We start from the raw sequence: 17,962 nt of genomic DNA on the forward strand, positions 1-17,962 counted from the left end.
TTGAGTGTCATGGCAAAGGCTGTGAATACTTATGTTCATGTGATTTTTTGAATTGTTTATTTTTAATAAATTTGTAAAGATTTCAAACAAGCTACTTTCACGTTGTCATTATGGAGTATTGTTTGTAGAATTTTGAGGAAAATAATTAATTTAATCAATTTTGGAATAAGGCTGTAACATAACAAAATGTGGAAAAAGTGAAGCACTGTGAATATTTTCCGGATGCACTGTATATCATATTTCTGAAAGGGAATCATTAAAATATCAAAGAAAATGTTCTAGTGCTTTAATATGAAAATGCTATGTCATCCCAAATAAGTGTGCAAATCATAAGATTTTACAAATTAGGACAGAGTACTATGCTCTCCACTCCATTTTCGAGAGCAGGAAAGAGAAATAGATTTTCCTCTGGAAAATCAATAACTTAAGACACAAATGCTTGCATTGGGATACACCCATGTACACCCTGTCCAAGTAAACCACTAGACCACACACACTAGAAGCAAAAGCATGTGTCACCCAGGTGGCACCCAGGATCAATCTTGATCGACTTAACATTATGCTGTGTCATTACGAGCTGAGTGAGTGAACTGCTTACTGGTCCTATAGACTCCGTTGCATGCAGCTGCAATCAAGTATTGTTACTAAGATGCACACTCAGTGACCGTGTCCATGGTGCTGAACATTACGCGCGTTTGAAACTGAAACCACCATGCAAGCGCACGGAATATGAAAGCACCAACATCTTGTAATGTTGGCAACACATGCATCTCTTCTATAATTAAAAGGAACATAATAAAGAGAAAAATCTCAAGCGCATCCAAAATCTATTGTGTGCATCGCGCGCATTTAAAAAATATTTGACTGACGAAGAAAATAAATTAATAGTAACAGTTGATTTAGTGGACACTACTTCTCCACACCAGCATGTGCTATTTGATGGGAAACGAATGACAGAATGACCAAGCCAAACCAACACGTCTTACCTTCTATCTCACAAAGCTGGATCGCATCCAGACTAAGGTTCTTCATCATGTCCTCACACGGGCTTGTGGGGCTACTGACAATGTGTCCCACGCCTGGAACTTCCATCATTCGGCCTCTAATGAACGCTTCTCCGATATTGACTGTGACTGCAATGCCGCAGGACAAAGATCTTCACCTCTTCTTCTTCTTGTTCTTCTTCTTCTCTGTCTGCGTGCTCTCTCTTTCTCCCACGGGGTTTCCACAAAGTGGTGCTGATGATGGCCACGTCAGCACATCGTCACCGCTGCTCTATCCAGAGCTGATCTCTCCCAGCGACACCACAGTCAAGGGCAAAGGTGCTTCACCAAACACTTCTCTCTAGTTAAATGTTCTCCAGCGATTAGACTCCCATGCAAATATTTAATGAGTAAGTACAGTGTTAAGACTGTGTTATACTAATGTGCCACTTTATTTTGTGGAGATGATTGCTATTGTGCATTTTTGCTATTGTTAAAGGGGTCATGACATGAGAAACCAAATTTGCCTCGATCTTTTGGTATATAAGAGGTCTTTGTATCATTAAAACGTCCTGCAAGTTTAATATTTTAAGACGTCCTCCCCATTCTAAACGAATCATTTATTTAATCAAGCTCAAAATACAGCTCGTTCTGGATTCATGGTTAGAAGTGACGTGACGGTTAGAAGTGACGTAACAGCGTTTGCATATGACCGCCTCCAGCACAAGATAACTACGCTTTAAGCGCAACAAGACAGCTACGCTCATTTCGTATCGCGGTGCGCCTCACAAGTGTTCAGTCGATGGACAGCGAGCTCTGACAGAGACTACTTGTACACAGGAAAATTACGATGCCACACAGATGTGCTGTTCCTGGCTGTGGTCAAACAAAACCTCTGAATAAGCTGCCGAAAGATCCAGACGTCAGGGAAAAATGGATGCAGTTTATTTTTTGCGGACGTCCCAGTCCACGGCAGTGTTAACTAAGCGTTTGTTCTGTACATTTTAAGGATGACTGTTTTGAGAACAAATCTCAATATGATGCTGGCTTTGCCAGAAAACTGTTGCTCAAAGATAAGTCCGTGCCGACTATTCTGGGAACAACGACAACGCAAACTGTAAGTAATCTATTTTAAACTTCAAACTACTTTTTAAAGCGCAATTTCATTCATTATGAATAATCACAGTGTTTTTACTTAGTTTACTTGCATATTGTTCTGGCTGGGGGCGTCAATAATTGATACATAGGCACTGACGTAAGCCAATCATAACAGTGGGCGTTAACACTGAAGTCTTAAATGGAAAACGCCCCAAAAACAGACTGTTTGAATCAGAGGATGAGAAACAGGGTGGGAAAAGGTCATAAATCACTAGATTTTAAAAGTTTTTCTTAAAAAAAAATATATTAATACTATAATTGCACCTAAGGGAACATAATAATACAATAAAAAAACCCATGTCATGACCCCTTTAAGAAATGGACAGTACAATAATTCTCAGATCAAGTAAATAATTACAAAGTTCCAGCAGCTTAAAATTTACTGCAACTAAGTTGTCTGTAAAATATTGTAGCTGTATTGTAATTTTACAGTACTGGAAATCACAACATTTATTGTAAACATTATAATCTTCTTACATTTCTACAGTGAAATTGGCTAGGGGCATTAATTTGATTAAGCAGTTCTGTGCAACTGAATAACAATGAATAAGCAATGATGCTGATCCCCACCATGCCTTGCTGCATTAATAAATTATGCTAATCCATTTTTATTTTATACTTGATGGTTTTATCTATGCTGTTGCAGTTTTTTGTTTGTTTGTTTGTTTGTTTGTTTGTGTGTCATTTTAGCAGCTTGTTTTGTAATGTTCAGAGTTGATCCTTATACCTGAAAAAAAATTTGTTTATTGCCACCATTATCAAGTTTTGTATCACAAATGTTGATATCTGCGTGTCTAGTAAACCAGGTATACTGAAACATCTTGTGTGGCAAGTAGAGTTTGGTGTAATGCGATTGACTATGATAGCAATCAGAAAGTAGTTAATGTGATATAATACCTATTTTAGTTGAAGTTTGTGTAATGCATTACATTTGAAAGTCTTGCAATCAGATCATAGTGTATGTGTAGTACATTACTTGTACTACACATATATTCTTGTTATATTTATATTATTTTGGAAATAATGAGATATATATATAATGAGCCCATGAGTCATTGTAAAGGGAGAAACGAGTCTGAAAAAAAAAAAAAAAACACTTTTCAGAGAAGTCCTTTTCAGTCTCTTGTAATATCTAGACTGGACTACTACAATGCTCCTCTGGCAGGACCTCCAGCATGTACAGTCATACATCTGCACTTGATCCAGAACTGCGGCAGGATGTCATGTCTCTCTTCATCGAACTTGATCGACAACCAGTGTAGGTTGCCAGTGGTTGCTGGCATCAACTTCAAGGCATTGATGCTCACTTAAGAACAATCAGTGGCTCCACACCCCCTATCTACACTCGCTACTTCAAGTCTATTTGCCCTCCAGAAGCTTACAATCAGCGGGTGCTTTGAAGGTGCTGTTGGCTAAAAATCAGAATGTAAGCCCTTAAAGTGGTTGATTGATAAAATATATTACACTACTTATAGTAAAATCATTGGATACACTTTAAAGGCTATGGTATACTTCTCTTTTCGCATGCCATTATGTCTTGTGCATGGTTTAGCTTGTTAGCATTTCACTGTGTACTCTTTTGAGCCCATACAAACACATTCAACAAATTCATACTATGACTATTTTATGATTCTTTTTAGTACAGTCAACTCCAGGCACCTGCATAGACAACACGCACAGACATGTAAAGGTGGATGAGGTAAGAAAAACTGGGCTGCATGTGGACCATGCTAATGACAAAATTTCAGCATGTGGCAATTGTTGTCTGGGTGTGATTAAGGGTCAGTCATTAAACATACCAAATTCCCCAGCAAGTACATACATAGATCTTTTTAATTTGTATTGAACAGCATTTGCTAATTATTAAACTCAAAGTTAGAACAGGAAAGCCTCCACGAAAACTAACATGAAGGGTCACATTGCATTCGAACAGGAGAGCTCACGCTGCATCCGAATGGGAGAGTCCACACTGTTATTGTAACTGGGGAGGCCACGGTGTAAATAACATGAAGCTTACACTGCTTTTGAAAGGGAGAGCCCACACAGTGATTAAAATGGGAGAGACTGAATTGCATCCGAACGGGAGAGCAAACACTAGAATTCAAATGGGAGAGTCTGTGGAAGCTCACACTGCATCCAAAGAAAATAAATTCATCATAGAAAAAGGTAAGACCATTCCATTAAAAAAGGAAATTGATTCATAGATTAAGGCCTGCACCGCAACTGAGGTTTAGTGAAATGTATCGTCTAAAGCTGGAATGGATGAAGCGAGAGTGAATAGATTTCAAAGCCGTTTAAATGCATGTGAAGATAACTGACTAACAAGACACACTTACACTTTGTAATGACAGGAAACAGAAAACAAAAAAATTCTAAATAAGAGTTCATGAACAACACTTATGAAAATAAGAGTTTGAACAAAAAGGTCATATGTCAAGGTCTGAGAAGATTAGATGGTAACCAAACAATTGGTTCTTGTAGTCAACATGTTGAATGCAGGAGAAATGGGCAGGAGTAAAGACCTGACTGACTTTGACAAGGGCCAAATTGTTTTAGGCAGACGACTGGGTCAGAGCATTTCTGAAATGGCAAGGCTTGTGGGGTGCTCCTGGTCAGCAATGGTGAATACCTACTGACAGTGGTCCCAGGTGGGACAGACCATAAACCGGCGCCCAAGGCTCATAGATGCGTGAGGGCAATGAAGGTAGTAGACAAAAGGCCAACTGTGATACAACTCAAAGAAAAGTTTAATGATGGTTATGGGAGGAATGTGTCAACACACACAGTGCATCACACCCTGCTGTGTATGGGGCTGCGGAGCTGGTGCTGAGTTGCGTAATCAGTGGGAAGGAGATAAGGGAATAGCCAGGGATGTCAGAAAGTGAGAGAGAGAGACACATTCTATGTATGTGTGTGTGTTTATATTGCTGTGTTTTCAGTGTGATGTTTTGTCTAATTGAAGTCTTGTTGGATGTGGATCCGGCTAACGCTTCCTCCTTTCCCAGACAAATTGAGATCCTTCACAGTGCTCTTTAAGTGAGACAGGGGAGTGACTTCATTCATGATTATTGCATATAAACAAGAATGTGTATGTGGCAGAAATCTTTATTCACATGCTATTTTTTATATTTTCTTTTGTCAATCCAATTGAGTCACATGTTCCGCTAAAGGCGAAGTCCTCAGATCACACTCACAGGGAAGGTCGAGCACATATGGGAAAGTGATATTGAGCTAAATAATTTTATAAACTTTTGTGCATTTAAAGTTTCCTCACTATATCTCAGTGGAACAGTCAATCTGTTTTTTTATAGTGTAATAAAGATTGTCTATATTTTTGTTTGATCGGTCACTGTTCAATGGCTTTGGTGATGAAATGCATTTGACGGATTTTGCAGCGTAACCCTCTCTTCTCTTCATATTTAAAGAAAGCAGCATTACCTCTCCTTTCCAGTGATTATCGTTTTTTTTTTTTTGTAATGAAAGGCAGTTTTACATGGTTCCTCTGTAGTCACAGATTCTGTATCCATTGAGAAAGGTGGTGGGCGGCTGAACGGATCGAGACTGGTCACGCTCTTTACATTCTCCCTCTAGGGGAAACCGGTAATGTGTCAAACAGTGATGGCAATTGCAATAACTGGTGTGATTAAAAACAGTATTCCGTGTTTTCATGGTATGTTTCAGAAGACAAAAGATAACCAGATATGGTTGGCTTGGCAACAGTTCCATTGTATAGGCTATTCGTCCAATCACTGTTATTGTAAATGGTGCAGCGACTCTCTCATCTATGGGATCTTCTCTTTTATAAAATTAAGCGTCCTTGTTTTTTTTCTTTGCATCATTTCTTTGCAAATTTTCTGTAAAATGTTAAAAATACTGTTAGTGTTTTTGGGCAGAACCTTGTTTTTTCTTTTTGATTCTTTCATGAATTAAAAAAAATTAATTCTTTCAGCAGTCTATATATAACATGCTGGCACTGAAAATACATTTTATTTAAATTTGCTGAGGCCTATGTTTAAAAGTTGATGCCCTATTCAGTTTTTATTTATATTAAATTAATCGACACATTTTTTATTTATTTTTTAATAGACTACATATGAGCCATGGTATTTTGAAATGCTGACGATCGACCTGGAATTTAAGCTATCATCTAAGAGCAGGGGCGGAGCTAGGTGGTGGCTAGACAGAATTCTTGACACCCCATTGGCCACCACTCTCAACCAAACCACTCCGTCCTGGGTGTCACTATCTACTCCCCTCCATTTTTGTATCCATGCGCCACTGACAATGATGACCACACTCTACCACGTCGATTTTAAAACTGCAGTTTTGCACATCCCTAGCCATTGTGTTGTTGAAATTGTATTAATTAATATATTAATTATAAATCCTAATGAATCATGATGCACTGTTGTATGTGAAACCTATAGTTTATTAAAACCCACAAAGGTGAAACATGAATTAGAACTGTTGTGTTAGATGATGCCCTAATGATGCCCTCTTAAAAAAATTAAATAAAAATGCCCATGAAAAACAACTCAAATATTCAAATATTGCCCCTTAATTGTCACTCTGGTATGTACGGCCTCTTTTAGAAATGCTTTAGCCAACAGATACATACTGTATGTACTCAAGAAACTTTAACCTAGGGAACATGCCCTTGACAATAAGGGTACACTTCTTTACTTGGTCAGGTTGTTGTGCATCCCCTGAGATTAAATCCTGCAGGAATGCAGTTAAGCTATTTTGTACTTGAAAAGGTTTATATAGGTATATATACAAATGTATACTGAGCTTGATTGTATGACTTAAAGAGACATGCAAGACACAAAATACAAACCATTTTATTTAGTTCATTTTCTTTTAGTCAGTTAATTTAGTTAGTTTTATTAACTATAACTGTAATTAAACACAGAAAACTATATTTACAGTAATCACCTCATTCAGGGGCAGGCTCTCTATTGAGCTGAGACACAATTTACACTGCCCCTATGTTGTGTGTGCACAAAAGAAGTGGCAAGAGTGCAAGAAAGAGATGTAAATCTGTCTGAAGATTTCAGACATGCATTCCATGTCATAAAAATGCAATCGAATGCAACAATTACTGATAGAATTTCTGATTAAAACCTGATTTATACTGCTTGTTGCATCAATATGAAGTTAACATAAATGATGGTGGTGGTGGGCTGGGTTTGGTTGATCCTGGTGCCCCCTCAAAAAAATGAGGTGCATGACAGCCCTGAGCATAAGTTACTATGGCGATGAACACTGGTAAAAGCCGACCCACCTTCATGGTACCTAAAGCCCAGTTGACGCAAACTAAATGAGGAAGGTGAGGGATTCAGTAGAAGCTGTGCTGAAGGGCCAGGCATTTTGGAAGAGGTAGTGGATGAAATGCACATTGGGGGTGCTACAAAGGTTTGAGTGTGGGAAGAGAAGAGTGTCACATGCTGAAAAGTTGATTTAGCGATTTTGGAAGGAGCTTCCCTTGGATTTTGTTGGAAAATAAGATAACTTTTGTAAAGCTGATATTCACTATATCTGCAAGAGAGCATGACAGCTGCATCTGAGAGGGCTCAACGGAGACTGTATATGCTCGTCCATATAGACATTTAAGGAATTTAAGGACATACCACATGAGAGGAAGTAGATTATGAAGCCTGAGTGGTCGGGGGATGTGGAAAATGTAAGCTTTCTTGTCGAGAGAGGAAAAAGAAGTATTCTGGAGTGATACTTAGGGAACTGATCAGAGGAACTCATGGGGAGACATAGAGGGTTCTGGTCTACACTGTAAAAAATGTAACGTAAAATCAACAGTAACTTACTGGCAACAAATATCCAGCAAGCTTCAGTATTTTATTCCACGGTAAAATTACTGTAAATCTGACTACAGTAGTTCACAGCATACTGTATAATAACTTACAGTATATTTATACTGTAAAATTAATTACAGTTCTTGTTTTTGCACTGTATTTTAAAACACTGTAAAGTTACTATGCAGTATAATTGATTATGGTAGTTTTTATATTCACATATTATAGTTTTTATATTCACATATATACATATTATGACTAAATACAATCTGTTACACGCTTAAAAAGAATGAAATATAAAGACTTGTATGCACAAATATTTCACAGTTATATTACTAATTATAAGATGTCACATCAATTATGACAACACTCAGAAGTCCATTTAAAAACTTTTATTAAAATTTAATTCATTAAACTGTAAAAACATTCTCCAGTCCAGACTTCGAAGGGCCAATGCAGATCCCAGATTTTTGCTGCCTATAGAGAACAAAACAAAAATTTAGTTGCACTACAGCTTGGCAGACATCAGTGTGATAAACAGCTTTCATTTAATTTACAGTATATGGAACCACAATACATTGAACCAGGAGATAAGCCAAAACTTAATACCTTTAAATGAGAATGAAACTATGTGAGTGTGAGTACATTTTTGGGTGTACTATCCCTTTAAACTAAATTCTAAGATCCTGATCTCCTCGATCCATGTTAAAAGCTAAAACCGCTCTAATTTGATGTATTTGAATGTGTTCTTCAATAGCTGAAAATTACTTACCTCTGTATTAACCGTAAGAGCGATACTCATCAGCGCTGCAATGTCGAACAACTACATACACGCTGAAAGAGATGAAAAACATATTCAACACTGCATAAACCTCACGGAGATCTTCGTTTCACAATGAATCCTCTTTCTTAATGACCCTGATCTTTTTTAACACATAATTGCATTAAAGATGACTGAATACATGTACAGTAGGTGTAAATGCGTGTATGCTATCAGGCCAATCGGTATCTGTGCTAGTATGCTAAATAATAAGTTACAGATATTAATGGTCATTTTAAAGTGGTTCAAAAAGGACTTATCATAACATGATTTTGTAGGAATTGTAATTAGACACTAAAGAGAGTAGGCCTACCAATTAAAACTAATTTGAGATCACTTGGGGTCCTGACGAGGGAGAACCTGATTTGTCACAAATAAGAAATGAGAAGGACCCAAGGTGACAAAAACGGAGATTATAATGACCATTGTCGTGAATATCAAACGAATATCAAATATACAACTAAATTAACCTCAGTCCGTTGGCAGTGGCTGTTTCCAGACATTAATAAACTAATATACGGTAGTGTACTTGAAGTGAATGAAAGCGAGTGAGCAAAATCGAACCCTGTGAGCGTCTGGTCTGAAGGATGCCGAGGCGCGGGAATTCATTCGTGGCGACTTTCACCGACTGTGTAATTCACTTTAAGTGTATATCGGTTGTACTCACGTTATAAATGTATATAATATGATTGAAAACACTGTGGTTGTCCCTTCAAGTCGTGGATAACATAGGTTGATTTCGAACATAGCCTTGTAGGGAGTAGCGTAGCGTTAGCGAGCATATGAGGCCTTGATTGTGACAGGCCACACGCATGCGCTACGGTGTAAGTTAACGTTACACACAAATGTTCAGAAAAAATAACATTTCGATTTACTTTGTTCTAAACTTGAAATGATTAACTAACATTAACAGCAAACCTTGTGATAACTAGTATTTGGCTAACTGGCAAGAATGTTTTGCGTTACAAAGCTAACGTTATCTTTATATCAAAATCACCACCGATTATTTAAGGGTAAAAGCGAATATCTTCACATTTGGGGTGAAAGCGTTTAGAAATACACATCTTTAAAATATTGAATACAAATAGAATTTTACATCTCACTTGGCTGGCGGTTTAGATGATTGGTTGCCAGGTATACCCATTGCGATTTAAGCTCTTTGTGTAATTAAGTGTGCAATTAGAAAGCAAAATACTAATAATAAAAAAATCATGGGAATTGATTTTATCTATTTTGCATAACCTATGTTATTGATCATTGGATGGGAATCACATCTCCCACCCAAAAAAGTGTAGGCTAAACCTATTAGATTAGTTGGGTCTGTGACAAAATCTGGCAACCATAAAGACACGCAATTAAAAAACACCCACATAAATGTTTAACTTTTTTTTAACTATATACTAAATGCCTTCATATATGGGTTCCCTTATGAAACAATGTATTGTAAAATTCCTAAGCTGAAATTACCTCAATAAACCAAAAAAGCGTCCTCTGTCGGGGCTTGTCTGAAATAATACTGTCATCAATTTAACAGTAATATAAGGATTACTGTTATTATTGTCTAACTCTGTTTTTTTTTTTCAAAGAATAGCATAAATTGACAGCAACTTTCCTGTAAATAGTTTCTACAGTAGACAAAGCTGGAAATACAGCAATAATACTGTAAAAGCTATGAAATTGACAGCAACATACTGTAAACTGTTTCTACAGTAAACTTTCACTGAAAATACAGCAATATTACTGTGAAAACAACAGAAATCATTTACAGTGTAGGTACTGAAGGCAGAACCGGAGGACTAGAGAACTCCTTATTGGGAAGAGTTAGATCTCTAAGGAATCAGACATGTTTATCGGCTTGGGCGTGGCCAAATGCCAGAAGGACTGTCACTAGGGTGAGGTAAGCAGCGGGTTAGACAGAAATGAACATTGTTTAGAAGTCTTGTGTAGTAGACGGAAAGCACTGGTGCAAAGATTCAGGAGAAATCATCAGAAAAGAGGTTCCTGTAGATCCTCTTTTTATTTTCCTCCTTGCTTCGAAAACAAAACATGGCTTCCATTCCAATGATGAACAGATACAATGTTCTGGCTGTTCTTCCAGATCAATGTGTATCAACAGCTGACAAGAAGAATTAATCTTCCCTTTTATTTACCTTTGGCATTAAATAAATAAAATGAAATTCTGAATCATTCCAACTCTTCAAATTATTTACCAGCAGGCATGGTTTAGCAAGTTAAAGGTGCTATATGTAATATTTTTTACTGAACTAAATCCTAAAATGAAGATAATATGTCATTAGAGAACTAGGAAACATGCTAAGTTGAAATACTGGCTTCTCCGATAACAATGCTACAGCCAGGATATTCTACTTTGAAATTTCAATTCTGGGCCGGAATTTCTGTTTATGTTTTGGCCTGTGTGATCCCACCCACTGCCCACTCACCAATAGTATTTAGACACCGCTGGTTTGCCAGATTGTAACAAGTCTGCAGGCAAACTACACTGCTTGCTGCAGCAATGTAAGCCAGCAAACTTACTGGATCAGAGATAACAGATTCCACCGGACCTAAAAAGCCTCGCCATCCGTCTAAAAACCACAATGACCAGAGGAACAAGGATAACAAGGATAAACATTGGAGATGCCTTTGGAAGATGGAGACAGCTCGTTCCTGTTGTGTGTCCTCATTCTGGCAACCCAGATGAGCTTCAAGTCTGGGGCGGGGCAGACAACTCTCCAATATTTCAAATTTGGACTGCAGTGCCCATTTCAAACGCTTGTTGTCAATCTTACATATAGCACCTTTAACAAACTGCCTTTAATAATTCTTCATCTCCATGTCCAAAGACCTTACAAAAGTTAAAGAGCAACATGCAGGTTGGACACCCCTATGTAGCATAGTGTATGTTGATGATAAAACAACTAGATTTTCTGAACTGGAGTAATATATATTTAGCCATTAACGATATTTTGAGATAAATTGTGATAAAATAACTTCCGCGTCTATAAAGCACTAACCGAAGTGACGATGGGCGAGGAGTCTGGTCAAGTTCAAGCTCAGGTTACAATGAATCGCGAATGAAGAAACCGAGTTCTCGGTGTGGGCGAACATGCCTATGATGGCCCACAGGCCTATAATTATGAGCAAATTCAGAGTTAAAATAATTAAAAGTAAGACTTACTCTGCTAAGTCCTCGTTTTCGTTGCACAGAATGTCTGCTAACGTTAGCACTTTGTCCTCCAGTCCAGCCAGCGCCAAAATCCGGTGTACACTTTGACGGTGGACTTGATTCCATCGAGTGCACCGAGGGAACAGCATCAGTAATCAGCCTCACGTGGTCCTTACTCCGAAATCCCATCCGAGACTCCAACAAATCTCCAGGTCGATAATTCTCCGGAGTGAAATGTGTGCCACAAACGACTGAGTGTGTGGTAACAGACGCGGCAGTGAAGTCTGCTCTCTTCACCTGCACAAAACGCACTCAAGACCGAAAAGCCTTGTTTTTTCTAGAAGGAAAATGATGGACACGATGTCCTGACAGGCTGGAATTCGTGCAACCAGCACAAACACAATAATTTACCATTATGGCTTCTCTAAAACTTTCTGTACTGCTCTAACTACATCAACACCCACAATGAGAGCTGACTGCGAGCTCTTTTGTTTGCCTCGCCCTACGTCATATGACGCGTTGATAGCGGGAAAAGCGTATTCCAGAGCCTAGCACATTTTCATCAAAATCTCTACATCAAATGAGATTTAATTAGTAATTTCTACATATGTGTTTTTAAAAGACCTCTGCAGACAATATAAAGTATTAATTCAGTTATAAATTCAACCTGCATGTTGCTCTTTAAAGATGAATAAAGGAGGTACTTTGGATTCTAGATTGGTACAGATTCAAAAAATAACTGACAAATTATGGACGACCAATAGAGGTCTTTAGGATGCTGGACTTTTATTTTGAAATTAGTTTTGGGTTCTTAGGTTGTTTTTTCCCTTCCCAGTTCCTATGGATTGCTTCCATATGTGTCTCGCTTTCCCAATGGTGAGTTTGTGTATATAAACCCAGTGTTTGCCCTTCCTATTTGTAAAGCTTTGTTTGTTGAAGTTTCGTTTAGAAACCCAGCAGAACACCCACTGCTGGAGCAACAGCAACAGTAAAATTGGCTCTTCTGCAAGAGAGAGAGACAATTGAGGAATATACTGAACTGTTTTGTATACTGTCCAGTATATTAGATTGGGGAGATATTACTCTGAAAGACATTTATTGTTTCGGCTTAAACAAGCTGATTAAGTCTTGTCTGCCAGAAAAAAATGTGAACTCTTGTTAGTGGAATACATTGACTATGCCTTAAGGCTTTCTTTCTCCTACACAGTGGGGGTATGGCATTAACTCCCCTGCGGAATCCAACGCTAAATGGAAGAGGCGTGTGTCAAGAGGTGGAGAAGGAAGAGAGTACTCCCAGCTTCAGTGGTCTCAACTCCGGTGATCCCAGCTTCGGTAGTTCCAGTGGTCCCATACTTGGTGGTCTCAACCCTGGTGGTCCCAGCTTCAGTGGTACCAATGGTTCTATCCTCTGCGGTCTCAAGCCCAGTGGTCCCAGCTTTGGTTGTCCTGGTAGTCCCATCCTCAGTGGTCCCAGATATCAAGTCCTCTAATTCCACAGCTACCTTGACCACTGTGTCCTCTACATCCCAAGCAGCCTTGACCACTGTGTACTCTGCATCCCCAGCTGCCTTGACAACTGAGGCCTCTGCATCCTCTGCTACCTTGACAACTGAGACCACTGCATTTCCAGCTGCCTTGACCACTGAGCCCTCTGCGCTCCCAGTTGCCTTCACGACTGAGCCCTCTGTGTCCCCAGCCGCCTTGACCACTGAGCCCACTGTGTCCCCAGCTGCCTTGACCTCTGTGTTCCCAGCTGCCTTGACCACTGAACCCTCATCAACCCCAGCTGCCTTGACCTCTGCATCCCCAGCTACCTTGGCCTCTGTGTCCACAGAGTCCCCTAGTGTCTTGACTTTACCTTCTGAGCGTCTTAGTGCCTTGACCTCTGAACCCCTTAGTGCCTTGAACTCTTTGTCCCCTAGTTCCCTGACCGCTAAGTCAGCTAGTTCCCTGACCGCTGAGTTGGCTGCCTCGCCTGGTCACCCTTCAGCTCTGTCCACATTTTCTCAAGCTCCCCTGGCTTACCGTTGATTCATTCACACCTGGGGAAAAAACTACTTTCACTGCTTTCTTTGCCTTCAGGGACTAAATTCCCAGAAGATTACAGAAATTTTATTTTGTTTTATTATATTTTCTGTTGTTTTGATTTAACATCTTTAGTATTGTTTAAAAAGTTGTTTACTACATTGGTGCGATATTGTGAATACAGTATCGTTTCGGTGCACTTTAGTTAACATTATTCTATGAAAATATTTTTGTTGCTTGTGATGGACAAATTGTGTTTTTGCTACTGGCTGCCAATTTTATGAATTTGTGAAAACAATGTTTATAAATTTTTGATAAAGTGATGAGATTTTGGCTTCAAATTATGCCTCACGTATTTTCTTTGAATTGAGTAGGTGGTTCGACTGCCTATACTTACATAAAGCTGACAGGATATTTTAATGTCTGGCACCTGAACCAGTTTTTTTTTTTTTTGTACTGGACCGACTATGGTAAAAGAATGGGCCCTGAACTTAGACTTTAATTCTCAAAATTACTTGAAGGACTCAAATTCTCTGACAGGACTTGAACTGTAAAAATGTACTTGTTTGCTTTAGAATTGTTCTTTTGGTTATGGTGATTACATTGTGTGCTGAAACTTTATTCTTTATGCATTGTTCTAGTTTGGGAATTTTCTTTGAGCAGAGAGTTGTGTATATAACGGTTAGAATACTTATGTATACCCTGCTGTAAATATTTTATTTTCTCCTTTTTTATGCTGCAGTGGTATCCTTCAATCAGGAAAAACTTGAAGCTGTGATGAACAGTGGTCTCTGAGAAGATTAATAAAGTTATCAGTTGTATCTGAGCTTGGCATCATGGTGGAGCAATTGCAAATTGAGGTTCAAAATGACTACAAAGCAATTCAAAAAGCCTCTCATGACAAACAAAATGAAATGGTCAATCACTTTGATCAATGTGCCACAATCCTAAAGAGCCTGTCTTCAAAAGTGGAGGATGTGTGTATGAAAATAGATCAAACTTGTGAAACTCATAAGAATAAAATGGCAGAACTGAACAGAAGAATAAAAACAAACTTGTGAAACTCATAAGAATAAAATGGCAGAACTGAACAGAAGAATAAAAACAAACTTGTGAAACTCTTAAGAATAAAATGGCAGAACTGAACAGAAGAATAAAAACAAATTACTCATCCTTCGAATCTTTTAACATCCTCTTTAAAACATCTACCTTTTTTACATCCAGCAGTTGTTCCTTCTGTTTCCAACCTCAACCCTGTTCCAAAAACTAATCATATTAGGGTGACATTTCCTATATATGGTAGGCCAAGAGATGATCCTTGACAACATTTCTTTGCTTTACACTTATAATCTGACAATGATATTCTTGCCAATTTCAGAACCGTTCTGCATGGCACTGCTAATGACTGGTGGGAAATCACTAGGTCCAAAGTTTCCTCTTGGGAAGTGTTCAAGTCTTCTTGGCAGAATTTCTGGTTGAAGATTATGAAGACAAACTGGCAGAAAGTGTCAGAACTAAAAAGCAGGGAGAAAAAGAAGGCAACGGAATATATTCTCCCTTTGAAGAAGATGAAATGCTAGCTTGGCAGAATCTGATATTGTGAAGTTTATTCTCAAGAACAGTGGTTCCCAACCCTGTTCCTGGAGGCCTCCCAACACTACACATTTTGTATTTCACCCTTATCAAACACACCTGATTCAACTTATCAGCTCAATAGTAGAGACTCCAAGACCTGATTTGGGTGTGTCAGAAAAGGGAGATATACAGAATGTGAAGCATTGTGGGGCCTCAAGGAACAGGGTGTGGAACCACAGCTCAAGAACATCAAATCTTACCTTGCCAGCCAGTTTCAGAGTAGAGTGCAGAACACTGACGAACTTGTGCAACTTGGTCATCAACTGGGAAGAGACTTGGAAGCAGCAATTAAAATATGAAAGTAAGATCAAAGCCCAAAAAACCAGTGCAAAGCCTAAATGATCTAACACTGGACAGTCAGTGGAAACAGCACCTGTTCTCTGTTGGTGATGTTAAGGCTCTCAGGCTCCTGGTTAATGTGCACAGTATAAAACTCATTGTACAAATGCCAACTCAGTCAATCAGCAACAAACAAGCAGTTGTCCTGGCATTCACAGTTTAGTGGTCATTCTAACAAAAACTCTGTATTAGCAGTTACTTAAAAATAAAAGTATCATAACTGAGAAGTCCCTGAAAGCTCAAAATTCACAGTCACATCCTCCTTTGCAACACCAGTCCATTCCACAACAACTTATTGTACCACTCAACTTTTGTGTCAAGAATGGCTTTTCCATACCATGATCCAAAGCTAGATATACTCTTATACACGAGTATCTATGGGCTGAGTTAAATACACCAGAAGAAGACCTAAAACCTTGGACTCGTGGCGCTTTGTATTTGGTGAATGGTGAAGCCGAAATACTTCTTGCCTGGACAGACTTGCCATGAAATTGCATGGCAATATGGTTAGATTACCTGTGGCTGTGCTTGCACCAAAACCTCTGGTTTATGGATTCGTTTTGGGTTTAGACTTCATCTCCTTGATTCAACTACAAAGCAATGTTACAGATCGTGTTTATGGATATAAAAGCATCCATCCATTGTCTATCGTTTCCAACCTGGCAATGCCAGAGTACCTGGATGGGGAAATTATGCAAAACGGAACTTCCAAGGAGATCATTACTCACATCCAGGGCTTTCCCTCATTAGTAGCATTCCCCCAACTGCACTTAAACTGGAACCTATACGTATGGAGGTCAAAAACTACATTGATTTAACTGTGTCTGATGCTCATTTGCAGGAAAGAGAAAAAAATTACAGAATAACATTCTACAGTCCAACCCAGTGTTTGTGGTGAAGCCCACCTAAACCAAGACCAAAGTGTATCGAGACAGAGAAAGACCAAGACTTTGAGGGGTTGAGACCAAACAAACCAAGACCAAAGACAGGGCGAGACAGAGTCAAGACCAAGACCACACCATTGCGAGTCTCACATTGACACACTTACGATAAAATGAGGAACATGCAAAGCATAGGCACTCCTCAAATTTATCTGAAAGATCCACATTCCCATAAAAACACCCACAGAAAGCAAATGATGATTCCTCTTCATTCACCTCTTTTATTGCCAATTGTGTGTGTGTGTGTGTGTGTGTGTGTGTGTGTGTGTGTGTGTGTGTGTGTGTGTGTGTGTGTGTGTGTATCAGTGTACCATGAGAAATGTCTTGATAAAAGAATAAAAACATTTCAGAGGTGAATTTTATGTGTGTGAATTTTCCTTCGTTTTCTGGATGACTCCTAGAAACCATCATTAAGTACAGAATATAACAAACAATTATTCAATACTTAAGTCTTTACTTTTCTCTGTCTTTTCTTAAACAATATAAGTATGTTTTATGTTGTTTTTGAACCAACAACAAGCCAAGTGTGTGCAATTTGCTAATCACACATAGCTAAATCTAGAAAATAGAACAGAGAATGTCTAACATAAACAAAGCAGCCTATTTAAAATGTACATTTTTCATTTAAGTGGAGTGGTCTCCACTCTCTGCTGTCACATCTCTTGCTCTCTCACCCAAGTGAGGAAGTGTTACTGCGGTATGTAGTATTTATGTCAGAGCTAATGTTGATGTAGCATAACTTTATATACATTAGCTACATATCTTAATGTGGCCTGTCTCATCATTGTTTATCACAAGCAAAAACATAACTTGGGAACAACAATTTGTCAGTAGCATACATGCCCTTGTCCCTCAATATCTCACAAAGTTAACACTGCATTAGCTACATCCCTCAATATATGTTAACTAAACTAGGTAGCTTGCGCACCTAGCTAGGTGGCAAATAGCTGGCCAGCAACAAGCGGCTTAAAAATAGTAAATACATAGATATGCATAGCTAATACTCGCAAAATCTTTTTGGGTGAGGAGTGAAGATGAGTTTAGGTGCTGATGCTGCATTTCATTCATCTTCCTGGGTGCCGACA

The 17,962-nt window shown here is 38.7% G+C and overlaps 1 protein-coding gene across 1 annotated transcript in view; it reads right to left on the minus strand.

Annotated features, from left to right (window-relative positions):
* The window catches only part of LOC127626593 (phytanoyl-CoA hydroxylase-interacting protein-like), a 42,484-nt gene extending 41,193 nt beyond the window's left edge, over positions 1-1,291 (minus strand). Inside the window, exon 1 of the mRNA XM_052102494.1 lies at positions 987-1,291. Coding sequence (XP_051958454.1) covers positions 987-1,095 — 109 coding nt within the window. The 5' untranslated portion in view covers positions 1,096-1,291. The remainder of the gene's footprint in view (positions 1-986) is intronic.
* Between the last annotated feature and the right edge of the window lie 16,671 nt (positions 1,292-17,962).

Source organism: Xyrauchen texanus, chromosome 33 (genome assembly GCF_025860055.1).
Source record: "Xyrauchen texanus isolate HMW12.3.18 chromosome 33, RBS_HiC_50CHRs, whole genome shotgun sequence".
NCBI lineage: Eukaryota > Metazoa > Chordata > Actinopteri > Cypriniformes > Catostomidae > Xyrauchen > Xyrauchen texanus.